General features: G+C 59.8%; 3 protein-coding genes across 16 annotated transcripts in view; 2 read left to right on the top strand and 1 right to left on the bottom strand.

The window, feature by feature from the left end:
- The window catches only part of BACE1 (beta-secretase 1), a 30,078-nt gene extending 12,689 nt beyond the window's left edge, over positions 1–17,389 (bottom strand). Inside the window, exons 1-11 of one of the 8 annotated variants that reach the window (XM_077189911.1) lie at positions 17,025–17,389; positions 13,742–13,830; positions 13,378–13,594; positions 13,054–13,191; positions 12,837–12,971; positions 12,622–12,723; positions 12,341–12,490; positions 12,054–12,225; positions 9,155–11,493; positions 8,976–9,085; positions 8,501–8,906 (exon numbers count right to left, since the gene is read on the bottom strand). In XM_077189911.1, coding sequence (XP_077046026.1) covers positions 11,252–11,493; positions 12,054–12,225; positions 12,341–12,490; positions 12,622–12,723; positions 12,837–12,971; positions 13,054–13,191; positions 13,378–13,594; positions 13,742–13,830; positions 17,025–17,270 — 1,491 coding nt within the window. In that variant the 5' untranslated portion in view covers positions 17,271–17,389 and the 3' untranslated portion in view covers positions 8,501–8,906; positions 8,976–9,085; positions 9,155–11,251. Of the gene's footprint in view, positions 1–8,500; positions 11,494–12,053; positions 12,226–12,340; positions 12,491–12,621; positions 12,724–12,836; positions 12,972–13,053; positions 13,192–13,377; positions 13,595–13,741; positions 13,831–17,024 lie in introns of those variants that run through there. The other 7 variants (XM_077189912.1, XM_077189908.1, XM_077189909.1 and 4 more) reach the window with 7 other exon arrangements.
- Positions 278–8,279, top strand: RNF214 (ring finger protein 214). Its single transcript, XM_054647595.2, is given in 15 exon segments — positions 278–342; positions 344–548; positions 1,190–1,249; positions 1,450–1,590; positions 1,859–1,998; positions 2,538–2,606; positions 3,367–3,463; positions 3,680–3,768; positions 4,158–4,248; positions 4,467–4,565; positions 4,845–5,212; positions 5,587–5,722; positions 6,888–6,995; positions 7,309–7,404; positions 8,024–8,279. Coding segments are annotated over 15 exon segments (1,815 nt in total). The 5' UTR covers positions 278–292; the 3' UTR covers positions 8,090–8,279.
- A 71-nt stretch (positions 17,390–17,460) lies between the features above and the next one.
- Positions 17,461–22,466, top strand: part of CEP164 (centrosomal protein 164) — a 31,793-nt gene continuing 26,787 nt past the window's right edge. For 3 of the 7 annotated variants that reach the window (XM_077189898.1, XM_077189897.1, XM_077189896.1), the window contains exons 1-7: positions 17,461–17,779; positions 19,389–19,478; positions 19,779–19,890; positions 20,218–20,461; positions 20,976–21,134; positions 21,770–21,898; positions 22,208–22,285. In XM_077189898.1, the coding sequence (XP_077046013.1) occupies positions 19,400–19,478; positions 19,779–19,890; positions 20,218–20,461; positions 20,976–21,134; positions 21,770–21,898; positions 22,208–22,285 (801 nt within the window). In that variant the 5' untranslated portion in view covers positions 17,461–17,779; positions 19,389–19,399. The remainder of the gene's footprint in view (positions 17,780–19,388; positions 19,479–19,778; positions 19,891–20,217; positions 20,462–20,975; positions 21,135–21,769; positions 21,899–22,207; positions 22,286–22,466) is intronic. The other 4 variants (XM_077189899.1, XM_077189900.1, XM_077189901.1 and 1 more) reach the window with 4 other exon arrangements.

The following is a 22,466-nucleotide window of genomic DNA, read 5'->3' as shown; positions in this document are numbered from 1 at the left end:
GGTGCCGCTCCGCCGGCCCGGCCCAGCCCCGCAGCCGCCCCCATGGCGCTGGAACAGGCGCAGGGCGACGGCCCCGATCCGCCGCGCCTCTGCGAGCCCGGCCCCGCCGCGCTGCCCGGCAGGTAACGGGGGGGGGCGGCGGGGCGGCAGCGGCACCGGGATGGGGCGGGGATGGAGCGAAGATGGGGCCGAGATGGAGCGGGGATGGAGCGAAGATGGGGCCGGGATGGAGCGAAGATGGGGCCGGAATGGGGCCGGGATGGAGCGGGGATGGAGCGAAGATGGGGCCGGGATGGAGCCGGGACGCGGCCGCGGCGCAGCGCTGAGCCATGTCCCCGTTCCGCAGCGGGAGCCCGCTCTCCGCCCCGGAGAGCCCCAGCGAGCCCGGGCCCGGCGGGGACGCGGAGCCCGCGGCCGCCCCCGGCTCCGGCGGCGATGCGGAGCCCGGGCCCGGCGGCGCGGAGGCCGCGGGGCAGAGCGGAGCGGCGGCCGAGGAGCCCGACGAGGAGGCGGCCCCGGCCAGGCCGTCGCAGAACATCGCGGTGCAGGTGGGTGCAGCTCCCGGGGCTCCGCGGTGCCCGTGGGTGCTGCTCCCCCCGGGGCTCCGGGGTTGTGCTGTGCGGGGCCAGGGCTCTGCAAGGCTCCTGTGGAACCCAGAGGACAAAGAACTGAATAATCTGTGACTGAAGGGCAAAACACATCTGTACCGCTGCTGTGTGCCCAGTTTTCTGCTTGAATTTTAATTAATCTTTAATTAAAATTTGACCCTGGTGAGGCCACGTCTGGAGTGCTGTGTTCAGGTTTGGGCTGCTCAGTACAAGAAAGAGAAGGAGCTATTGAAGAAGGATGCAGTGGAAGCTGTGAAGATGATGAGGGGTTTGGAGCATCTCTCTAATAAGGAGAGGATGCAGGAGCTGGGCCTGGTTGGGCTGGATAAGTCTGAGAGGGGATCCCATTAATGCATATAAATATCTCCAAGGAGTGTCAGAGGAGGGTGCCAGCTTGTTTTTGTTGGTGCGCAGCTATAGGATGAGGAACAATAGCCATAAACTAAAATATGTTTCATCACAATGTGACAGAGAACTCCTTTCTGTGGAGGGTGGCAGAACACTGGAACAGGTGCCCAGGGAGGGCTTGGAGTCCCCCCCTGGTCACTGCAGGGGCTGAGCTCAATCATTTCCCTTCACAGACCGACTTCAAGGCAGCTGATGCAGACGTGAACACGGACCAGGACATCGAGAAGAACCTGGTGGGTATCAAAGCCCTGTGCTCAGGCTCTGCTGCTCACACTCCCAGCCACACGAGCTGGAGCTGTTCTTCCCACTTTATTCCTGTCAAAATAGAATCACAGAATCATTGCAGTTGGAAAAGACCAAGACCATCAAATGTCAGCCTTGAAGGCTGTTACAGGCTGTCCTTGTCACAGAGGAGTTGTGCTCTCCACTGCAGGACAAGATGATGTCCGAGAGGGCCTTGCTGAAGGAGCGGTACCAGGAGGTGTTGGACAAACAGAGGCAGGTGGAGAATCAGCTGCAGGTCCAGCTTAAGCAGCTCCAGCAGCGGAGGGAAGAGGAGATGAAAAACCACCAGGTATTTGGTGAAGAACTTTTTTTGTTTAACCCGCCCTGTAATTAATTTTAAAGTCGTTGTGAAGAGGAAGGAGAACCTGCAGTCCAGAGCATCAGTCTCCTGAGTTTCCTCATAACAACCAATTTATATCTTGACTCAGTCTGCTAAAAATAAAGAGTTTGCTGTGTAATCTCATTAATCAATTAATCAAAAAAAAAAAAGTATTTTAAATCAAAACCATTACTTGGTAATTTTGCTCTGTATCTGTGTGATGCTTCTCTTACTCCAGGAGATCCTGAAAGCCATTCAGGATGTTACGATCAAGCGAGAAGAGACTAAGAAAAAGATGGAGAAAGAAAAGAAAGAATTCCTGCAGAAAGAGCAGGATCTCAAAGCTGAAATTGAGAAGCTCTGTGAGAAAGGCAGAAGGTATTTGTACAGAAAAGCAAGTGTTTCTTTTTGGGGAAGAAGACCTTGCTTAACCGTGATATAAGCCTGATGGAGCAAAGAGCTTTAAACTTTTAGGAAGCAGCGAGTATTTAGGTCAGACCTGTACATGGATGAATTTAGGATAGGCCCTATATTTGAATTGGCATTTTTATGGAGCCATTCTGTTATGTCATAGAGGTCTGGTTTTTATTCTGAGGGCTCGGTGATGTTTTTGGGTAAAACTCCTCCAGCGATGGCTCCGAGTGCTCAGCCCTTTTCCCCCAAGTGCCGGTGGCAGAGCACGTGCAGGGGGAGCAGCTCAGCTGCCTGCAGCCAGCCTGGTTCTGTGCCACAGCCTTTGTGCAGTGCCGTGAGACAGCAGCATTTGTGCTCCAGAGGCTGCTGTTGGTGGCTGTTTTCCCACACACAGTGCAGGGAGCCATCCCCAGCCTGTGGTGTGGGGCTGGGCCTGGGGATGCTTGGATGTGGGCCCTGCTCCCTTGGGATTCCAGCTGTGCTGTCCCTTTTCTCCCGTGCAGGTTGCTCAAGGAGCAGGAGGAGAAGGAAAACAAGATTGCCTCTCTGATTGCAGAGCAGTCTGATGAGAAGTAAGGCTCTTATCCCTCACCTGATTAGTGCTGCCCAGAGCACTGTTCCTTCCTGTCATTCTGCCTCAGGGGGAATCCAGTGCTTTGGTTGGGACAGAGGAGAGACAATGAGCCAGCACTGCTGGCCAGTTACGTGCCCTAGAGGTTTTATCTCCTCTTTCAGCATCAGGGCTCTGGATTAAATCTTCCTTGATCCCAGTCACAAGCAGACTCCTGGATACTTGTGACATAAAGATCCCACAAGATTAGAGTTTGGGCTTGGTGGATTGACTCAGCTTGTAACTGCTACTTCTGACTGAGCTTCGACTCCCCAGAATTAGGGCAGACTGATTTCCCTGTCTGCTCCCCACAGCTGTCCAGCTACACTAAGCTCTGGGTATTTAAAGCTGGGCAGGGATGCTCCAGGTGTTCCCAAAGCACCGGTGGAAATGCCCAGCTTTAAACTTCTCCAGGACCAGAACAGCACAGCTGCTCAGGTTGATTCCTGGTACAGATCTTCCCTGGGGTTGGACTGAATTTTGCTGAGGGGAATTCCCCTCGTTTGGCCCAGCTTCTTTGCACGCTGCTTGTTTGTGTGCTCTGGAACAGCTCACTGCTGGGACAGTGACTCACACAGCCCAGGGAGCTGGAGACTGCTGATCTTCCATGTCCCAGCCATCCAGAGCTCCTGGGATCCATCCCCTGGGGCCATTCCAGTGCCTGAGCCTAAGGGGGCTCATTCTGCTCTGTTCTGTTCTGTTCTGTTCTGTTCTGTGTGCAGGCAGCTGTGGGAGATGGAGCTGGACAAGCTGAAGAACCAGCACAATGAAATCAACAGGAACATTCTTGAGGAGACAGAGCGGGCCTGGAAAGCAGAGGTGAGCAGGTGACTCCTTCCCTGCAGGGTGGTTGGTTTGAGGTTCTAGCTGGGTAATGGGCAGTGCTGTGAAATTAGGAGCAAGGCCAAGTCTCACTCTGTGGGATGAGAGGAGAGATGAACACGTGTCAGTGCAGGGAGCATTAGCAGGGAGCCTGCCCAGTGCCTGGGCTGGCAGCAAGAAATGGGAGTACAAAAACTGAGCCTCTGTCCATAGATCCTGTCCCTGGAGAGCCGGAAGGAGCTGCTGGTGTTGAAACTAGAAGAAGCAGAAAAAGAAGCAGAGCTACACCTCACCTACCTCAAGTAAGTCTGTGTCAGAAGTGGCAGGGAGGGTCACTCAGGTGTCCCCGTGTCCCATCTCCTCTTCCTCTGCTTATGTTGGAGGTTGGACTGGAATAGTTCAGGATTTCCTGTGCTTTTCTTACTGGATCAGTGTGATTCAATAATGTCCCACAGCAAGGGCATGTGGGCTGTGCTTGTCCCCTGTCACTGTTCACCAGCCAGTGCTGCTGGCTGTGGTGTCCCTGTGTCCCCCAGGTCATTCCCTCTCCCTTGTGGGGTGCCCCACCTGGGGGTGAGCCCTTCCCACCCCTCTGGAGGAGGGGAAGCCAGGAGGGTGTGGGGGTTGCTGTTCCCACTCTGCAGCCAGTGAGAGCACAGTTGCAAGTGGGAAAGTTCAGCTGTGCTTGCAGGTCTGCGCCGCCCACGCTGGAGACCATGAGGCCAAAGCAGGAGTGGGAGATGAGGCTGAACAGGATACGTATGACCAAGCAAAGCGTCCGAGTAAGTTCCTGCTGAGCTCTCCCAGCCTAGCAGTGAGCAGTTCCTCACATACACAGTGAGCAGCCCTTCACATACACAGTGCTCCTCCCTTCAGCTCCTCTCTGTTCCTTGTGGAGCCAAACAGTGGAGGCCACTTTAGGGCCTGCCACCGCCTGCCTTAGAATGCCCAAACTTGCTTAGGTTTGATAGACCTGCCTGTTTTCTTTCCTCTCCGCCAGGATCAGTTCAACGACCACATCCAGATGGTGAGGAATGGCACAAAGCTGAGCAGCCTCCCCCAGATCCCGACACCGACGCTGCCTCCTCCACCTTCAGAAGTGAGTGCCTCTCCAGCCCCACAGCATGGTGCTGCCAGGCCCTGGCACAGCCTGCCTGGTGCTGGGCATGTGTGGGATGACCCATTCCCATTCCCATGTGTGGGATGGCCCATTCCCTGTCTGGGCTTACTAGAGAGGAGGGGAAGGGTCTCCTTCCCTTTCCAGCCACCAGTGCCTGCAGTTCCCACCTTGCTGCCTGCAGAGGAGGGCACTCAGCTCTGCTTCCAGGTGCTCTTGCTCTAACCAGCCTTTCCCTCTTGCCCTACTTTTCTTTCTCAGACAGATTTCATGCTGACGGCATTCCAGCCCAACCCATCCCTGACCCCCCGGCTGCCCTTCCCCATCGGGCCCGTCCCCGTCCCCATGGTCATGCCCAGTGCCGACCCCCGGGCTCTGTCCTTCCCTCTGCTGAACCCTGCCATGTCCAGGCCCAACCAGGCCTCCCCACCCCTGCCTGCCTCCCAGGGCAGGAGCAGCCCGGTGGTGGCGTCGCTGCTGGGCACTCACAGCCCCCACATGGCCCCCGCTGCCCCCATCCCTCCTCCGCCCGGCCTGGGCGGCGCCCCCGAGTTCCCCCGGGCCCAGCCGGCCGACAAGCTGGAGAAGCTGCTGGAGAAGCTGCTCACTCGCTTCCCTCAGTGCAACAAGTAAGGGTCTGCTGGTGGTTTGGGGAGGGCAGGGGCTTGTGAGGGCTCTGGGAGCTGGGATCAGGGCAAGGGGGGCTCCTGGTGTCTGTGGGAAGGGAGGCTGGCAGAGGTGGTGGTCTCCAGCAGGTTTGCTGTAGTGCTGGGGATCACTGGGAGCTTTGCAGGATGGCAGGGATATCTGGGCACAGCCCCCTCAGCCTGGCTCTGGGGGTTCCCTGCGCTATCCCCAGTGGTTTGGGGACAGAAGCTCCTCAGCACATGGCTCACCTCACGGGAGGCTGGAGGGGAAGCACACGGATTCCTGCAGGCAGCACTGGCTGAGGGATCCCCCTGTGTGAGCACCAGGAGCTCTTAGCAGGCTGCTGTCCATGCAGGGCCCAGCTCACCAACATCCTGCAGCAGATCAAGACTGCCCGGAGGACCATGGCCGGCCTGACCATGGAGGAGCTGAACCAGCTGGTGGCAGCCAAGCTGGCAGAGCAGCAGGAGCGGGCAGCAGCCGGTGCTCAGGTGGGACAGCCTGGGGGCTGCTGCAAGGGGGCCTGGGGAGCAGGAGAGCTGGCTGGGGAGCAGGGAGAGCTGGCTGGGGAGCAGGAGAGCTGGCTGGGGAGCAGGAGAGCTGGCTGGGGAGCAGGAGAGCTGCCTGGGGAGCAGGAGAGCTGCCTGGGGAGCAGGAGAGCTGGCTGGGGAGCAGGAGAGCTGGCTGGGGAGCAGGGGGAGCTGCCTGGGGAGCAGGAGAGCTGGCTGGGGAGCAGGAGAGCTGCCTGGGGAGCAGGAGAGCTGCCTGAGGAGCAGGGGGAGCTGCCTGGGGAGCAGGGGGAGCTGCCTGGGGAGCAGGAGAGCTGCCTGGGGAGCAGGAGAGCTGCCTGGGGAGCAGGAGAGCTGGCTGAGGAGCAGGAGAGCTGGCTGGGGAGCAGGAGAGCTGGCTGGGGAGCAGGAGAGCTGGCTGGGGAGCAGGAGAGCTGGCTGGGGAGCAGGAGAGCTGGCTGGGGAGCAGGAGAGCTGGCTGGGGAGCAGGAGAGCTGCCTGGGGAGCAGGAGAGCTGCCTGGGGAGCAGGAGAGCTGCCTGGGGAGCAGGGGGAGCTGGCTGGGGAGCAGGAGAGCTGCCTGGGGAGCAGGAGAGCTGGCTGGGGAGCAGGAGAGCTGGCTGGGGAGCAGGAGAGCTGTCTGGGGAGCAGGAGAGCTGGCTGGGGAGCAGGAGAGCTGCCTGGGGAGCAGGGGGAGCTGGCTGGGGAGCAGGAGAGCTGGCTGGGGAGCAGGAGAGCTGCCTGGGGAGCAGGAGAGCTGGCTGGGGAGCAGGAGAGCTGCCTGGGGAGCAGGAGAGCTGGCTGGGGAGCAGGAGAGCTGCCTGGGGAGCAGGGGGAGCTGGCTGGGGAGCAGGAGAGCTGGCTGGGGAGCAGGAGAGCTGCCTGGGGAGCAGGGAGAGCTGCCTGGGGAGCAGGAGAGCTGCCTGGGGAGCAGGAGAGCTGCCTGGGGAGCAGGGAGAGCTGCCTGGGGAGCAGGAGAGCTGCCCCTGCTCCCTGGCTCCCCACAGAGCTCAGGCTGTGTGTCAGGGCTGTCCCTGGGCTCCCTGTCCTGCTGACTGCAGCGTAACCTGGGAACAGTTTTCCCTGGGGTGACTCCTCTGTCCTTTCCTCCCGGGCTGTTCTGACGTGCCTCCTCGGCCTCGCTGCAGCCTCTGGGCCGGATCAGAGCCCCCATGTTCTCTGCTCCCCTGCCTCAGATCAGCACGCCCATGTTCCTGCCCCCGGCCCAGGTCGCCTACCCAGGAACGGCGTCGCACGTAAGGCTGCTTGTCTTCCCTGGGGAGGGGGGAGCCTGCCTGGGGGTCCTGAAGGGATGGGATGAGCCCCTGGAGCTGGGAGCTCTCTCCTCACACGGCTACCTGGGCTGCTGAGGTGAAGGGGGAAGGATTGGGGGCACAGATCCTTTGGGTTTCACACCGGAACAGAGGGACACCAGACATGATGGGTGTGATGGCTGTGGGCAGAGGGAACTGAACACCCTGTGGCCTTGGGCTGCAGCTGAATCCGTGGTCAGAGCTGTGTGTCTGACTTCCCTGCCTCCTCCTTTCTTTCCCTCACTGCCCCTCGCAGACCCCAGCTGCCTGTAAGCTGTGTCTGATGTGCCAGAAGCTGGTGCAGCCCGGTGACCTTCACCCCATGGCCTGCTCACACGTGCTGCACAAGGAGGTGAGTGTGTTCTGCTGCTCAGAGCCTCCTCCTGGTCCTTCCAGGTGACCCTTCTGCAGTCCTTGTTGTCCTGACACCTTGCCAGGAGAAGGGTACGATCAATAAACAGCTTCCCTGCATCCTGTCATCCCATCCTTTACTCTTGGCTGGGCCACCCTGCATGGCCAGTGGGTGGTGGCTTTAGGAACAGGCTGCCCTTGTGTCCCTGAGCCTGTGCTGTGTCCGTGAGGGTTAAATGCTGGAGCAAGGCAGTCTGGAAGGACCTGGAACACAGGGTGAGGGGAGAGCTGCCACTGCTGCCCAGGTGTCTGGGTGGGGATGCCAGAGAGGAGCTCTTGGCAAGAGGAGGAGACTTTCCTGTCCCATGGGTCTGGCAGTGGGTCACCTGTGTGGGCAGCCCCCCATCCCAACAGCTCTGGGACCTCCAGCCCAAGGAAATGGAAACTCCTGTTGAGGAGGGCCTGATGGTCCTGCAGGGGTGACAAGGGCTCCTTCCTCATGGTGACATTGTGCTGGAGGCTGCAGGAGCAAAGGAAACCAGCCCTGAAGCGAGTGCTGTGGACAATGATGGCACCTCTGGGTTGGCCCAGTGGCTCTTGACTAATTCTCTCTCTTCCAGTGCATCAAATTCTGGGCACAGACCAACACGAATGACACTTGCCCCTTTTGCCCAAGCCTCAAATGACGGCTGCTGGGACAACGTGGGCCCCTGGGAGGAGTTGCTGTGAATAGACAGGATCAGTTCTAAGATTTCTACAGTTCTATATTTATACGATCATGTATACACATGTACATTTTTATTATATAGGTAATGTGTGTATAGAAAGTCTGTAAACATACAAATTCATAAATAAAGTGTGTATATTATGCAGTGATCTGCTGCAGCTCCTCATTTCTTACTCTGCAGCCTTGCTGGCTTCTTCCAAATGAGGGTCAGCGTTCCCTGCTTGCTGGGAACCACCTCTTCCCACTTGGCTCCCATCAGCTCCTTTCCTAGGGCCATTCCTCGTGACCTGCAGCCTCACCACCCCCAATCCCTGCCACTCCTCCCCTGCTTTTTCCCCTCCTGCCAGCGAACGAGTTGTGGACGAAGAGCCGATTTTTTTGTGGTCATTTATTTTAATGTCATAATAATTTACCGTGTTAACATTCATTGTTCTTACATAGACACTGGGTTACAGAGTACTGGAGCCTCCAGCGACAGCCCATGGTCCCATCCTGTCCCATCCCATCCCTGCTGTCCCCGGGCCCGGGGAGGGAGCGGAGGGACGCGGCTGCGCTGCAGCTCGGGATAAACCAACCTGTCAAAATTCCTGCGTTCCCCCTCCTGTCCTTCCTCCTAAAGCTCGGGCTGGCTCACCAACCCTTTCTCCATGGATCTCGGTGGGATTGCGAGGTGCTCAGCACCGCTGAAAATCTTGCAATGACTCTCGAAAAATCCCCTCCGTTTCCTGTCAGTCTGTGGCAGGAACTGGGCACTGCTGGCAGCCCCTGGTGCCCACCTGCTGCAGAACTGGGCACTGCTGGCAGCCCCTGTGCCCCAGGAGGGCAGGGCAGCCCCCGGTGCCCACCTGCTGCAGAACTGGGCACTGCTGGCAGCCCCTGTGCCCCAGGAGGGCAGGGCAGCCCCTGTGCCCACCTGCTGCAGAACTGGGCACTGCTGGCAGCCCCCGGTGCCCACCTGCTGCAGAACTGGGCACTGCTGGCAGCCCCTGTGCCCCAGGAGGGCAGGGCAGCCCCTGGTGCCCACCTGCTGCAGAACTGGGCACTGCTGGCAGCCCCTGTGCCCCAGGAGGGCAGGGCAGCCCCGGTGCCCACCCGGCTCCTGCGGCGCGCGCGCTCGGGGTGTGTTTTAAGGCAGTAGTCCACAACAGAGTCTCTGGGGTCCTGGGGGTCCTGGGCAGGCACGAGGGTGGGGGCAGAGCGTTGTCCTCTTGCAGGGAGTGGCTGGCTGGGGTTTGGAGCGAGGCTGGGGCCGGGGGGCTCTGTGTGAGCAGGGGCAGTGTGGGGGCTGTTGTGGCAGTGCCCCGTGCAGGGCTGGCTGCTTTCCTACTCTGCCTGTGTTTCCTGGCTGCCTCGCTGCCTTCCCAGAGAAACGTTTGGCTGCAGGGTTTAATTAACAAGCTCTGTGCTCGGTGATTGCTGTGGGTGCTCAGTCTGTCCCTGCCTGACCCGGTGGCTCCGTGGGCAGCTGCCAGCTCGGCCCTGGCACTGCAGGTATCCCCTCTTTGTTCACGGAGGACTTATGCCTTTCAATTGTGGAATCTCTGTGTCTGGGCTCTTTCCTATCCAGGCTGGAGGCAGAGAAGCAAGGGAATACAGCACTACCACTGCCTGCAGGGTCACAGGTGTCTGCTCTGGGGAAGGGACGGTGACCCTGCAGCACGGGGAGGAGGGGCTGTCCTCACACACCGAAAATCCTCTCTGAGGACAGAGGTGCCTTCTGTGCTCAGGGTCCTCTGGGCTTGTGAGCCACTGCTCTACGTGCTCCAGCCCTGCAGCCCCTCCTCAAGCCACCACCACGTGCTCCCACCACACACACACACACGGCTGCAGCGTGAGCCCTGGCCCTGCGTGCTGCCCACAGCGGCCGAGGGCTGAGCAGAAGGCTAAAAAGATTTAAAAAAAACCCAAAACAAAACAGGACCGACCCCTAACGTTGGAACAGTGGCTTTCAGGGCTAGAATTAAAAATAGAGATATATGGATATACTGTACAGGTGAGAGGCGGCCGTGCTCTGTACACGTGGGACCGGCTCTGTACACGCTCTCAACGCGCAGCTGCGCTACCAGTGACACGCTTTGTAAAAAAAAAAGAAAATAAATACAACCATGTGTTTACAAAACAATAAATGCTGCAGTTCCCGCAGCTGCCGCCTGTCCCCGGGATGCCAGGGTGTCTCACAGCCAGGCCTGGACGTGTGGAGTGAGCAGGGAGGAGCTGCTGTGCCGTGGGATGCGCTGGCGGTGAGCTGGGCGGGCTGCAGGGGGGGCCCAGGCTCCCCTATGGCTTTCGAAGGGCTGGGTGGGCTGGGGAGCAGCCCCTGCCAGGGCTGGGAACTTCACTCCTGGCACTGGCTTCTGCATGGCAGCCACTGCTGATGCTGGAAGCCAGGGCAGGGAGTTTCCCATTCCGTGTGATGTGGGGAGAGGATGGGTGCCTGCTCCTGCCTGTCCCAGGAGAGGATGGGTGCCTGCTCCTGCCTGTCCCAGGAGGGTGCAGGGAGTCCTGGGGCTGGCAGCAGTGGCAGCACAGCTCGGGAAGGCAGGAAAACGCAGGGGAAATGTGAGAGTGAGCAGTGTAGGGGCAGCAGGGAAAGCCCTGTCTGGGCAGCCCAGGCTGGCCCTGCAGGGCTGTCTCTGAAAAGCCCGAGGCTGGATGGCTCCAGGATGATCCCTGGAGTCTGGCTCAGTGCAGGGAGTCACAGGGGAGGCACAGCTGCAGCACAGCTCCCTACAAGAGAGCCTGGGCTGGCAGCTTCCCAGCGGGGTGAGCTGGAAAGGGACGCACAGGGATGGATGGGGACAGGCAGGGGATGGCTCATCAGCATTACTCCATCAAACCAGGCAAGGCTCGGTGGGAGAGCTTGGTCCTGTCCTGGTGCTGGAGCAGAGAAGCTGCCCTCAGCTCCCAGGATGGGGTTGCTGAGCTCTCCCACTGCCCTGTGCCACGCTCCTGCTGCAGCTCCCAGACAAATGGAGCCTGGGCCGGGGCTCCCCTGGCTGCTGGCCCTGACGGACACCGAGTCCCCAGGGTGTGAGCTCCCCACACTCCACCACACCCCAGGAGCAAGGCCCCTGCCCTGCTGCCTCACCTGCTGCCCCGGGGCCGTGCCCATGCTCTGCCGTCACTTCAGCAGGGAGATGTCGTCAGCAAAGTCGTCGTGGTCGCGCCGCAGGCAGCGGAAGCAGCGCCACTGGAACACCATGAGGCACAGGGGCAGCATGAAGAGGGCGCAGATGGCCGCCATGACGTAGGCGATGGTCATCAGCGTGGACTCGTCCGTCTGAGGGATGTTGTAGCCGCAGTCCTCCATGTTGGAGTGCAGGTGGGGCCCGTCCACCGCCGCCGTCCGGAACTCATCGTGCACTGTGGGAAGGGGAGGCACGGTCTGGTCTCTGCACACCTGTGACCGTGTTCACAGGGGTCCCAGGGTGAGGGAAGAGATGAGGATCTGAGGATCTGACTCCATGTTTCAGAGGGCTTGCTTTATTATTTTATAATATATATTAATATTATATATATATATATAAATAAAAATTATATATATTAATATTATATATATATTATATAATATTGTTATATATTTTAATATTACAGTAAAACTATACTAAAGGAATAGAAAAAAGGATTTCATCAGAAGGCTAGCTAAGAATAACAAAAGAAAGAATGATAACAAAGGCTTCTGTCTCGGACAGAGACTCCGAGCCAGCTGGGCTGTGATTGGCCATTAATTAGAAACAACCACACGAGACCAATCCCAGATGCACCTGTTGCATTCCACAGCAGCAGATAACCATTGTTTACATTTTGTTCCTGAGGCCGCTCAGCTTCTCAGGAGGAAGAACCCCAAGGACAGGATTTTTCACAGAAGATGCCTGTGACACACACCCACTCCGCTCCATGCCCTCCCCGCGGGCCCAGCTCACCGTGGCAGGCGCTGACGGCGAAGCCAATGCGCTTGCGGGCACGGTCGAACACCACGTAGAAACCCTCCATGATCACGGCGCCCATGACGGTGCCCGTGGAGGACTGGGAGATGGCAAACTTGTAGCAGTCGTCCTGAGAGGTGGCCACGTCCTCCACCGGGCGCAGGTATTGCTGCAGGGCGAGAGGAGCGCTCAGGGAAGGGGGCACGGGAGGCAGCTGTGTCCATCCAGCGTGGCCCTGCCTGCCCTGCCCTCTCCAGCCCGGGTCTGGCCAGCCCAGCACTCACCTGGGGCAGGATGGTGATCCGGAAGGACTGGTTGGTGGCCTCCCCCATCAGGTAGAGGGACAGGACCGGGAAGATGTGCCAGGGGGTGGTGCCCACCTGCCAGCAAACCAGCTGCTCCCCCAGCCAGAAGCCGTCTGGGAACTTCTCCGTCTACCAGAGGGAAAGGGAAGGTGAGCGGGGCCAAGCTGGGCAGGCAGCAGAGATGCCAGGCTGGTGAGGGGCAGCCGCACTGCCCACAGCCCCTAGCCCATGTCTGTGGGGAAGGGATGGGTTCCACTCACCGAAGATGCTGTTTTGATGGATTTCACTGCAGCCTCAAACACCTTCTTTGGCAGCCTGAGGTTGGTGGTCCCGCTGTCCACAATGCTCTTGTCGTAGTTGTACTGGGGGGGCAGAAGAGGACGAGTGACCCAGGTGCAGGACCCCAGCCCACTTCCCTGACCAATGCTGGGTGCCTCCAGTGCCCGTGGGGCAGGTCCCACCACTGCCCACTCACCTCCTTGCAGTCCATGTTCAGGTCCTGCCCGTTGACCTCCAGCTTGACGATGATGACCTCATAGTACCACTCCTTGCGGATGGGGGTGTACCAGATGTCACCCACGTACAGCGAGCGGTCGATGCCACCGATGATCTGCAGGGCAGACAGGACGGCGCTGCCACCACGCGCTGGCAGTGCCACAGAGGAACCCCCCAGCCACCTGTGGAGGGCTCACCATGCTGCCTCCCACCGAGGCCACGGCCTCTGTCTCGTTGGGAGAGAAGCCTGTCCCGCACAGCTGCAGGGAGAAGATGTTGGGCACCCGTGTCTGCTTCACCAGGGAGTCAAAGAAGGGCTCCAGGCTGTCGTCGGGCTGGTGGGAGGAGAAAGCAGAGGCAGGACAGGGATGTGTCAGTGCTGTCCCTTCTCCAGGAGCTCTCTGCACCCATGGGAGCTCCCCTCAGCAGCACTGCTGTGCCCCAGGGGACAAACAGGGACAAGGATAAAGGCAACTGAAGCGTTTTGGTGCTGACATCCAGGACTGTCAGCCAAGACTCACCCGGGCAATCTCGGCATATGCCAGCCCCAGGATCCCTTCCCAGTTGGAGCCGTTGATGAAGAATTTGTCAGACTCCGTGATGGCAGCGATGTTGGCTCTGACAGTGACGTTGGGGCCATGGGGGATGGTGACAAGGTCAGTGCCCAGCTCCCCTTCCCACTTGCCCTGGGTGTAGGGCACGTACACCCCCTTCCGCAGGTCACGGTAGGTGCTGGACCTGCAGCAAAGGGACGAGTCAGACCAGCAGGGTTTGTGTGCACCCAGCCATTCCAGAGGCCGTACCTGGCAGGGTCTGGCCAGACCTGCAGCAAGGAGAAGCAGTGTGCCTGAGAAGCTGTGCCCTGTGTGCCCCCAGAATACTCACAGCTGCCGCTGGTAGTATCTCCGGAGGAAGGGGTGTGGTGCAGCTCCCACAGCGAAGTTACTGCTCCCTGTGTCCACCAGGATATTCAGCTGGAGAAGGAAGAAAGACAGGAAGGCTCATGAGTGCAGTGGGACCCCCTTTTGTTGTGCCCGGAGAGAAGGAGGAGGTGGAGCAGGAGGCAGCGACATCAGGGAGTTGCACAAAGAGCAAACACCATCCTGCACTGTGCAAACAGAGCACGAGCTCCTCGCTCGGCCTCAGCCCCCAAATGCACAGGCAGGACTCAGGAAGCACTTGGCAGGTGTCTTGGGGCCGGAGAGCAGCAGCACAACACAGGGTGCACAGGCTCCCCCTGCCAGGAAAGCAGATTTGCTGGCACTGCTGGTGGGCAGCCCCCGTGGGTCCCTGTGCCCGCTAATCACCACCCATATGCTGAGCCCTGCTCCTGATTCATTCCTGCCTGGGCAGGATTACCATGCTTGGCAAACATCCACTGGCAGGGCAGGAGTGGGCCAGCCTGACCCTGCCCTCAGCTGACCCTGAGGCCCTGGTGAGGAGAGAGGTGGGATGGCCGGGGGGGACAGCCCTGGTGGGACAGCCCGGGTGGGACTGGGGCTGTCTGAGCCTCCTGGCAGTGCTGGGCAGCAGAACTCGGGGTAAGCCCTGGCCCCAGACCCAGGAGCTGCTTCACAGCAGCACCCCGGGCAGCAGCTCCAGGGCTCTGGCCCCTAATCTGTGCAGTCAGAGGCAGAGGAAGGAGGTTAATGCGCTTGTGTTAATCGCAGCAGCACCGGCTGCAGCTGCCCAGTGCTCTCCCTGACAGGGCTGGCATGTCCTGAGTGCCCCAGCTCCACCTCCCTGCCAAGGGGAACGTTTCAGGCCGTGGGTAAAGACCAGAGCAGCACGTTCAACCCCCCAGTACCCACCACACAGCCTGGCAACCCGGCACCTGCATTCCCAGGGCTGCTCCCAGCTCTGTGCCATTAGGGGCCACCTGCTCCACACAGCTCATCTGCAATCCCCAGGGCACCCAGAGGAGACTGGTTTCCCTGGAGAAGGACCTGCTGAGCTGACGCTGCAGGGAGAGAAGGCAGGGAGGGCTTTTAAACTCACAGGCTCCATCCTGCTCAAGGGGTCACGCACAGGACCCACGTGGAGAGGACCCAGATCCTTGAGACTCAGCCCAGCCATCCATTCAGGCCAGGACATGGCACGTGAACTGGGGAGGCCAAGACATGTGTGGCAGTCCCTGCACTGCCTGAAACCTGTCCCTGGAAGTGACAGCCCCTCCAGGCACCTCAGCAGCAGCACTGGCTCTGTGCCACACATGCCCCTAGAGCTGTGTGCTGCTCCTGGGGCACCAATCCTGGGCCATCTGTCCCAAAACACCAGCTCCTGCTGCTCGGCTCACCCCTCTCCCCTGTGTGTTTATGAATCAGCCCGTTCTGGGGAGCCAGGGAAACCAACATGCTTGGGCACATGGAATGTGTGAGCAATCAGCTGCTGACGGTGACTTGGCAGCACAGCACAGCTCAGAACCAAAATTAAAGCACAAGGGGATACAGAAACTTCCTTGTCAGCATCGGGAAGGTGAAAGGAAAGGTGAGGAGATGGATCACCATCTCCCTGCCTCGTGAGAGCCTTTGGGAAGGATGCACCCACCCCGGGGCAAGCAGGCTCCCAATTTCCTGCAGAGGCACAGCCCAACTCTTTCATAGGAATCCTCTCATTCCATTGCAATGCCTGGAGGGATTCTGCTCCAGCACACACACACACACACACACACACACACACACAGAGGCACCACGGTTGCATTTGGAAGCAATCCAAGGCTGGGAGATGCTGCCCAAAGGGTGGCTGGCTCCGGAACGCGCGGGTGCCTGGAACAGGTGGTTCGCACGGAAATTATCTGGCAGCTGCGACACGTGGCAGGCAGGAGATGATGAAATCACATTTAAAACCAGATTTTAGAAATAATCTCCTCCCTTTATTTTTCCTCCTAAACACACCCTGCCAGGCAATATATCCCAGGCACACAGGGACAACACAATAGTGCTCCCAGAGATGCAATTTCCAAGGCAGTGGTATCGTTCCTCCGTCCACATCTTGCTCCTGTTTCTCTCTCCCACCACGCATGCAGAGCACAGCCAGCTCGTGGGGAAAGCCAGCCTTTATTTCAGAGCCTGTGTGGGTGCTGGCTGTTCTGGCAGCACCCAAAAAGTGACGGCAGGCATAAAGGAATGTGGCCCTGTGCTTGAAGGAACCTGGAGCCTTGATCACTGAGCTGGACCCCTGGGCTAGACTTGTTGCTGGTGACAACGGGGATCAGGATGGGCACAAAAGGATTTAGCAGTGGGAACCTCCCCGATCTCATCCATAAAAGAGGGGAGGAGCTGGTTGTCCTGTGCTGTGTGACTGGCACCTGGCCCTCAGCATTCACCCTGTCCCCAGCAGGCGGGCACACAGTGCCACACGAGCTGGGCAGCATGTGAGGGATGCTGACAAAAAGATGGAGCAGGATCAGAGCCTGGTGACGCACCAACGCCTGCTCTGCCGGCTCCCTTTCCATCCCATTTTCCTGCACTTTGTCTCCCCACGCTGCCCCAACTCCTGCACAGCGAAAACCATCACGAGGTCCCCGGGAAAGCCGAGCTCGGGAGGATTTCTGGAGAATTTCCGCGGCCGGGAGCAGCAGGCAGAGCCAGGCAGCAGCTGCGCCCGGGGCTGTGCTGGGAGGAGCTGCCAAGCCCGGCTCGGCCGTGGGCTCCTCCGTGCCCGCATGTGCCCGCTCCAGGCGGGCACGGGGCTGCGCAGCCACATCCCACCCGCCTGCCGCCCACAGCCCGCGCAGCTCCAGCGGCATCCTCGGCTCGGGAGCGGGGAGGGAGGCACGGAGGGAGGAGGGATGGAGCGGGAAGGGAGGGATGGAGCGATGCAGCCTGGTTCGCCCGCACGTAGAGGCACACGCAGCACCGGCCACCGCGCCCGGAGTGCCCGGACAGCCCCGGGAGCGCTGGGGTCACCTTCGGCGGGGCCCTGCGGCCAGTTTTAGCCGAAAGGCAGCAGGAAAAGCATCGCCGGAGCGATGAGAAGCAGGAATGCTGCCCGGGCCGTGCGGCGAGAGGCACGCGGAGCCATGGTGGCACCCGCAGCGCCTCTGCCCTGCGCCCCGCAGCCCCGCACCGGCCCGGAGGGGCACCCGCAGCCCCCGGGGTGCGGGGAATGCAGGGGATGGGGGAGATGCGGGGGATGCGAGAGATGCGGGGATCCCCTCCCACCTCACCTTCTGCGGGGGGCTGCCCACCGTCATCTCCACGTAGTAGCCCTGCCCGGACTTGCCCCGCAGGTTGTCGATCATGTCCACGAAGCTGCCGGCGCTGTCGGGCTCGGCGTCCAGCGGCGCCCGGCGCTGCCGGAGCCCCGACGGCGGGGCCGCGCCGCCCCGCAGCGGCAGCCGGATGCGCGGCGGGGCCGGGAGGGCGCGCAGGACGCCCAGCCACAGCAGCAGCCAGGGCCAGGCGGGCGCCATGGCCGCGGGGAGCCCTCGGGGGACGCGGTCAGCGGGCCCGCAGCGCCCCGCGCCTCGGCGGGGCGGCCGCGCCGGGGCGGGCGGGCGGCGCGGCGGCGGCGGGCATGGCGGCGCGCACGGACCCGCCCCGGAAAGCCCGCCCGCCGGCGGAAGCGCTCGCCGAGAGACCCGCCCCGGCCCTGCCCGGTGCCGCGGCCCTTGGCCGGTCCCCCTGCCCGTGCCCGTCCCGCTGCCCCGTCCCGCCCCGCCGGGACACACCGGGACGCGCCGGGACGGACCGGGCCGGGCCGCGGGCGGTACCCACGCGTCGCCATGGCAACCGCAGCCCTCGGCGGCCCCGCCGCGGTGACGCCATGCGTCCCGCCTCCCCGGCGGCCAATGGGGTGGCGCGCATCGCCCCGCCGGCCAATGGCGGGGAGGGGGCGGGCCCCGGGGCAGCGGCCGCGGCGGCTCCCGCGCTCCCGGCAACCGGCGGCACCCGCGGGGCGGCGGACGGGGCCCGCGGCACGGTGAGCGGCGGGCGGGGAGGGGCCCCACAGCGGCGGGGAGCCGGGCCCGGGCCCCGGGAGGGTCCCCTCGGTGAGCGGGGGCTGCGGGGAGCGGCCCCGCGCCGCGCGGTTCCGGCCTCCCGCCGCACGCGGGCTCCGGGCTGTGCGAGTGTCGCGTGGGTGCTGTCGTGATACGGGCGAAAATGGCTTTTTTCCCCCTACTTTTTCAAATACCCTATCAACCAAAGCTGTTTGTTCTCCTTGCTCGCCGCGCTTTTTCCATGGCTCCAGGCTGGCGCGGCGGCGGCTGTACTGAGGCTTCGGTTCTGTTTGCACAGGGCTATAGAACGGTTTTTTGGGTTGGAACGGACCTGAAAATCATCCTGTTCCACCCCCATGCCATGGGCATGGGCCTTCCACTACCACAGCTCGCTCCAAGCCCCCCCATCCAACCTGGCCTTGAGCACTTCCAGGGATGGGGCTGCCGCAGCTTCTCTGGGCACCCTGTGCCAGGGTCTCCCCTCCCTCACCAGAAAGAATTCCCTCCCCAGATCTCACCTAAATCCTCCTCTTTTAGTTTAAAGCCGTTCCCCCTTGTCCCCATCTATTACAGCTGCCCCTCAAGCACTGAAAGGTCGCACCGAGGTCCCCCCCATATGTGGCAAGGCAAATTCTCCAAGAGAGGAGTGAGCCCATCATTCATCCCCCGGTGCCAACACCAGGGATGGGAGACGGGGCTGAGATAGTTTTGGGAGAGGAAAATAAGAACAGAAGGCCTTGAGCGAGGTGCCCACACCCAAACGCTCAGAGTGGGGATGTTTGGGAGGGGCAGTGGTGGGAGCTCAGTGCTGCTGGTGTGGTTTGGATCTCCTGAGGATATCATCAGCTGGGAGTGCCAGGATTAGTTAGTGGCTGCCTCTAAGACTTACTTTACATAAGAGTTATAAATACAGAGTGGGCTGAGGACGCAGGGAGGTGGAGAGGGCAGTGCTGGCCGTGTCACAGGTGCTGATCCTGCTCTGGCTGCTGTCACTGAGGGTACCTGGCAGGTACCACAACCCCTTGGGTCTCACAAGGAAAGCACAGGAATGCTTTTTGCACTGAGAATTTGGGGGGGTTAGGCTGGAATGTTTGACCTTGGCATTCAATTGTGTGTTTGAGCAGCAGTTGTGGTCCCACAGTGCTTGTGCTGGCCAAATGTGGCCACACAGAGCCGCAGGTGAGGGTGTTTGGGGTGAGCTGGGTGAATTCCAGCTGTGGGAACCGTGCTGGATGGGCTGGAAGGGCCCAGCTGTGGTGTGCTCTGGGAGTTAAATCACAAAGCAATGCTTTGGGAAAGGTGCTTGCTTTCTCTTCCTTCCTTGTCTCATTTCAGCTTATTTTGTACCTGCTCAGAAAGTGCCTGAAGCACCTTTCCTGTAGGAGCTGTGAGGCCTGGGGGATGTGGTTATACCTTTGTTCCAGTTCAGCTCTGCTCTCCGTTTCCACAGCCCGTGGAAGTGTGTGTGGAGGCTCTTTGGTTGAGTTTTGCTGTGTGTGCTGCAGCAGAAGGGCTCTGCCATGTGCTGGGGCTGAGGAATTGCCTTTCCTGAGGGCAGCTGTGACTCTGTGTGGTTCCTCCCCATGCCAGGTGTGGCACCCATGGCAGGAGCCGTGCGCATCGGGGACCAGCTCATTCTGGAAGAAGACTACAATGAGTCCTACGTTCCTAAGGAGCAGGGTGAGTGAGCCCCTCTTCCCAGGGGCTGGGAGGGGGGGTTCGGGCACTCAGGTCACTTCCAGGTGTGTCCAGAACACAGGGGTTGGTTTCTGGCGTGGCTGGAGAGGGCAGAACACAGAGGGGGATTTCAGCGGAGGCAGAGCTGAATGTCACTGCCCCTGTCCCCAGCCTGGCTCCACAGGCACACAGGACTCTGCTGCTGGCTTTGCCTCGGGATTTCCCAGTGTGCCCACAGCTTCACCTGAGGAGGGTGGCTCTGCTGGGGGGACCAAGCTCACAGATTGCTCTCTGTTTCCCCAGAAATCCGGGATTTTGCACCAACAATCGGGATTGACCCCGACAAGGAGTCGGAGCTGCTGTGGCTGGCCAGGGAGTGCCTGGTGACCCCAATGCCCCCCGAGTGGAAGGCCTGGTGAGAGCTCTGGCAGCAGCTGTGCTGGGCATTCCCAGTGACAGGACAAGGGGAACGGCTCCAGCTGGCAGAGGACTGGCTTTGGTGGGGTATCAGGAGCTCAAGGCTTTTTGGGGCAGCAGAAGGGGAGGAAGGGTTTGGGAAGCTGGGTAGGAGCATCCTGGGAGAGCTGCTTCCCACACTGGGACATTTGTGGCCTCCTGGACACATCACACTCCTCTTCCCTGAGCTTCAGGTGCTCCCACCATCAGCAGGGGTGTTCTGGCCTGTGCAACTGTATTTTTAATTTGTGCTCTTTCACCTTTCCCTGCTGTTTTTGCCCTGCAGCCAGGATATTGCAGGGGGTGACATCTATTTCTTCAACTTTGAGAGTGGCCTCTCCACGTGGGAGCACCCCTGTGATGAGCACTACAAGCAGCTGGTCATCAGGGAGAGGGAGAAGCTGCTGGCACGGGGCAGCCTGAAGAAGGAAAAGAAGGAGAAGAAAGAGAAGAAGGACAAGAAGGACAAGAAGGAGAAGAAAGAGAAGAAGAAGGACAAGAAGGAGAAGCAGCTCCTGAAACAGCTCCCTGTGAGTAGGATCTGCCTGCAGTGCTTTGGGGAGGGCTGGGCAGAGGATGACAGGGACACAAAGTGCTTTGTGACCCCACACCTGGGTGATGGGCAGTGAATCAGCTGGGATGGGAACACCGGGTACAGAATCACCTTTGATTTTGGCTGTGAGACACTCTGCAGTAAACACCCACTCTTGGTGTGTCTGGGAGGGAGGGGAGTAGCCAGGACCCACTGAGGATTCTGAAAGCAGAGTGTGAGTGACCCAACCCCCATTTCCTGCCCTGTCCCGTGTGCTGGGTGTGGGGTCTCTGAGCAGGGCTGGTCCCACAGCCCCTGTTTGCCCAGGGCAGCTCAGGGCTGGTCCCACAGCCCCTGTTTGCCCAGGGGAGCTCAGGGCTGGTCCCACAGCCCCTGTTTGCCCAGGGGAGCTCAGGGCTGGTCCCACAGCCCCTGTTTGCCCAGGGGAGCTCCTTGTCCCGTCCCAGGCTCAGGGGTGGGAGCTGTGCTGTGACCTCCCTGTGCTCCTGCAGCCCCCAGGCTCCCAGCTGGCCCCCATCCAGCCTGCCCTGGGCAGCCTCTCTCCTCTCCGTGGCCTCACCCCACCTTCCTCCGTCGCCCTCCGTGGGGCCCTGAGCCTGGACCTGGCCAACGTGGTGGACTCCAGCCTCACCCCCAAGGAAGGAACGCTGGTGAGGCTCCCTGTCCCCTGGGAATGTGCCCTGGGAGCACACTGCACAGGGCCACAGGCGTGGGGACACTTAAATGACAGGATTTGCCATCTTCTCTCACTTTGGAAGCACTGTTGTATGTTGAAAAGCTATTTCTTTTCTTCTATTTCTAGTGCTAAATTAGTGGTGAGCTTTCTTCTGCTGTCTTTGGCAGATTGAAAGAATTGTTTCAATAAATATTGAAGAGGAAAAAAGTGTGTTGAGTTTTAGTAGAATTTGGTGTCCAAATGAAGCATGGCAAACAATGCAGATAATGCAATTTAATAAACTGTTTTCACTCTTCTATTTGAGAATAAAATGAAAAGAGCTATTGTCCCGCTGAGTGTAAGGTTTACAACCATGTGGAATGCTTTGTTTATTTATTCCTAGAAAGCGGCCTGAGGGTCAATAGAACTTGTTAAATGGTGAGAAATTGACCCTTTAAAGGAAGCCAAAGCAAAATGTGTGCAAAACATAGACATAACCACCTTCAGAAATAAACAGAGATGTTTAGCGGTAGGAAACTGCCAGAACGCAGCAGCTCAGTGTCTCAGTGGGTCTGTGTCTCCCCTTTCCTGTGTCTGACCCCTCACTTCCCTGGCTCCTGGCCTTCACAGCCTGCAGAGGTCCCAAAGGCCACCAGGCACACCAGGAACCTGCTGGATTTGATCTGTGAAGAGAAAAGTTCCTTGGACGTGGCAGTGCCAGAGAAATGGAGGAATGAAGATGAAGACAGTGAAAATGAGGTATTTGTGTGCCCTGGCTGTGGGCAGAGTGCTGGAGCCTCCTGGTGCTCCCCTGTTCCGTTTGCCCCTGGGCTGTCATTTGTGCTCTCCTTTCTTTCTGCTGCTTGGTCCCCAAAATCATCTGGTCCTATTTTCATAAGGAATCCCTTTTAGTGAGCATCTGCCATGGTGTCATTCCAAGAGGAGTTGGCTGTAGGTGCATTGCCACGGCTCTGCTGCCCAATTTCACTGCTGGGGAACCCTCCTGTGGCATTGCACAGGTCAGAACTCAATTTTGGCCATTTATTTGTTTGTTTTTTTATCCTTCAGAGTTTCCATGGGACCTCAAGGCTGTTAAGAAACGTGTACCTGGATGTTGAAGCCCTGGCAGGCAGCTTTGACTTTGAGGTGAGACCACGGTGCTGGGCTGGGCAGGGGAGGCACTGCCAGGGGATGAGGGTGCAGGGATAGTGCCAGAGGGACGAGTTTCCTGTGAGAGGAACAGAGGGAAGGAGAGGAAGGCTCAGCAGCAGGGCTGGGGGAAGCCAGGTGTGGCCCACAGAGGACAGTGGGGTGGGCATTGAAGGGA

The sequence above is a fragment of the Agelaius phoeniceus genome, chromosome 23, assembly GCF_051311805.1.
Source record: "Agelaius phoeniceus isolate bAgePho1 chromosome 23, bAgePho1.hap1, whole genome shotgun sequence".
Lineage (NCBI taxonomy): Eukaryota > Metazoa > Chordata > Aves > Passeriformes > Icteridae > Agelaius > Agelaius phoeniceus.
This window is presented reverse-complemented; position numbering and strand designations above follow the sequence as displayed.